We start from the raw sequence: 1,747 nt of genomic DNA, 5'->3' as shown, positions 1-1,747 counted from the left end.
GCCATTGGTCCCCACTATGCAGGCCAAAGACCAGGTGCCGGAGTTGAAAGGCCTCTGCCAGCGGTCCAGTACAATCCACGTGTGCTGTACAATGCAGGTATGCATGTTTGTGTTGAAATGAAATGTCTATGCCTACTGCACACTGATAGTTGGACTATTTTTTATTTATTTTGAATACCATTTTACTCATCTTGCAGATTTTCCAAGCTTGTCCCATCTGGGCGAGCGGGGCCCAGGCCCCATTTATAGCACCCCAGCCAGATCATACAGCACCCAGCCAGACCAGGTAAGAGTGGCATGTACTGCTGTGGTGTCTACCTGTCTTGTCTTTATTTAGTTTCCCTCCAAATGCCAGAAGCCAAAGCCAACACCATAAAGTTTCCTGCTAATCCCATTCAGTTAGCTCTGTGATTGGCTTTTTTAGATTGAATACCATTTACTCATCTTGCAGATTTTCCGAGCTCATCCCCTGTGAGCGAAAACCATGCGAGCCCAGGCTTCATGTATAGCACCCCAGCCAGACCAGGTAAGAGTGGCATGTACTGCTGTGGTGTTGTGATGTCTACCTGTTAATGTCTTAATTTATTCTCCTTCAAATGCCAGAAGCCAAAGCATGCTGCCAACACCATACAGTTTCCTGCTCATCCCTTTCCTTTATCCCTTTTGTTTTTCAGTTAGGTCTGTGATGCCGTCGCCCAAGAAAACGGCTCCAGCACCATTGACTCCATGTACCCCTCTACCTAATCGATGCTGCTCTGCAGATGCTGGTATGGGACTACTTCATGTTGCATGCAGGGATATATTTTGAGTTGCATTTAGTTTTATGTCAATGTACTTATAGCCACATCTGTGTTTATCTAGATTTCCAGAGGTCTGTACATCAGCAGTTCTCAGAGATGCGGGAGCAACTCCGTGAGCTTGCACGGACTGTGAGGGAACTGGCCCAGAGCACGCGGCCTGTGGAGTCTGGAGCCCAGGGAGAAGTGCTGGATGTACTGAACCCTGCCCAAACGGACGAGGAGCTGCAGGTCTGTGAGGCCAGGTTGAAGGACCGGGAACATCAGAGGAAGATGGTGAGTGTCTGCAGGGCGGAACTTTGTCTTATTTTTGCAGTGCAGGGAAGGGTACAGTAAATGACTCTTTGTTTTGCAGACACAATACCTAGGTGCCATTGGTGGCAGAGACTTGGCGGACACAGTCCGGCGGGTGCTGTCAGCTGTAGCCACACATGCGGTGTGGAGCGCCTACAGTGTGCACGGGAAGAAGGGGAAGAAGCCACTGAAGAGTTTGACACTCTTCAATGTTCTAACATGTAAGAAATGGTTCATATTTTGAATATTTTTTAATACATCGTCTTTGTTCCATGACCGATGTGAATTGAAACCATTACCTTTCTTGATAACTTAAAGGTGCAGTGATGGTCTCCATGCCAAAGGCTACGATGGCGGAGGTGGCCGCCCAGCTGCAGGAGACATTGAAACATGCCCCTGCTAAATGCAGAAGGGTAAGTGATGTCTTTTTTTTTGGTTTCTCCTACCCAGTGTGACTGCATGGTTCCAAAGATTGTGTACCACTTTTTTGTGCATGTATGTGCGTTGTGTATTTACGGCCATTTCATTGTGTCTTTAGGTATCTGCAGAAGTCCGCCTGAGCACAGCCCATCCAAGCACAGTCCATCTGAGCACTCCCCAGCATTCTGATGAGGAAGACTTCCCTTCCTAGCTGCCCCCCAGCCCATCTGAGCACA

At 48.3% G+C, this 1,747-nt stretch overlaps 1 protein-coding gene across 2 annotated transcripts in view; it reads left to right on the top strand.

Annotated features, from left to right (window-relative positions):
- Positions 1 to 220: 220 nt before the first annotated feature.
- Positions 221 to 1,747, top strand: part of LOC311328702 (uncharacterized protein) — a 1,531-nt gene continuing 4 nt past the window's right edge. Inside the window, exons 1-6 of one of the 2 annotated variants that reach the window (XM_084462635.1) lie at positions 221 to 286; positions 452 to 526; positions 862 to 1,073; positions 1,153 to 1,312; positions 1,410 to 1,504; positions 1,630 to 1,747. The exon at positions 1,630 to 1,747 is cut by the window's right edge and continues 4 nt beyond it. In XM_084462635.1, coding sequence (XP_084318761.1) covers positions 502 to 526; positions 862 to 1,073; positions 1,153 to 1,312; positions 1,410 to 1,504; positions 1,630 to 1,722 — 585 coding nt within the window. In that variant the 5' untranslated portion in view covers positions 221 to 286; positions 452 to 501 and the 3' untranslated portion in view covers positions 1,723 to 1,747. Of the gene's footprint in view, positions 527 to 861; positions 1,074 to 1,152; positions 1,313 to 1,409; positions 1,505 to 1,629 lie in introns of both variants that reach the window. The other variant, XM_084462634.1, reaches the window with a different exon arrangement.

Source organism: Borostomias antarcticus (assembly GCF_949987555.1).
Source record: "Borostomias antarcticus genome assembly, contig: scaffold_50, whole genome shotgun sequence".
NCBI lineage: Eukaryota > Metazoa > Chordata > Actinopteri > Stomiiformes > Stomiidae > Borostomias > Borostomias antarcticus.
The sequence above is the reverse complement of the archived record's forward strand: the minus strand, read 5'-3'. Positions and strand labels throughout refer to the sequence as shown.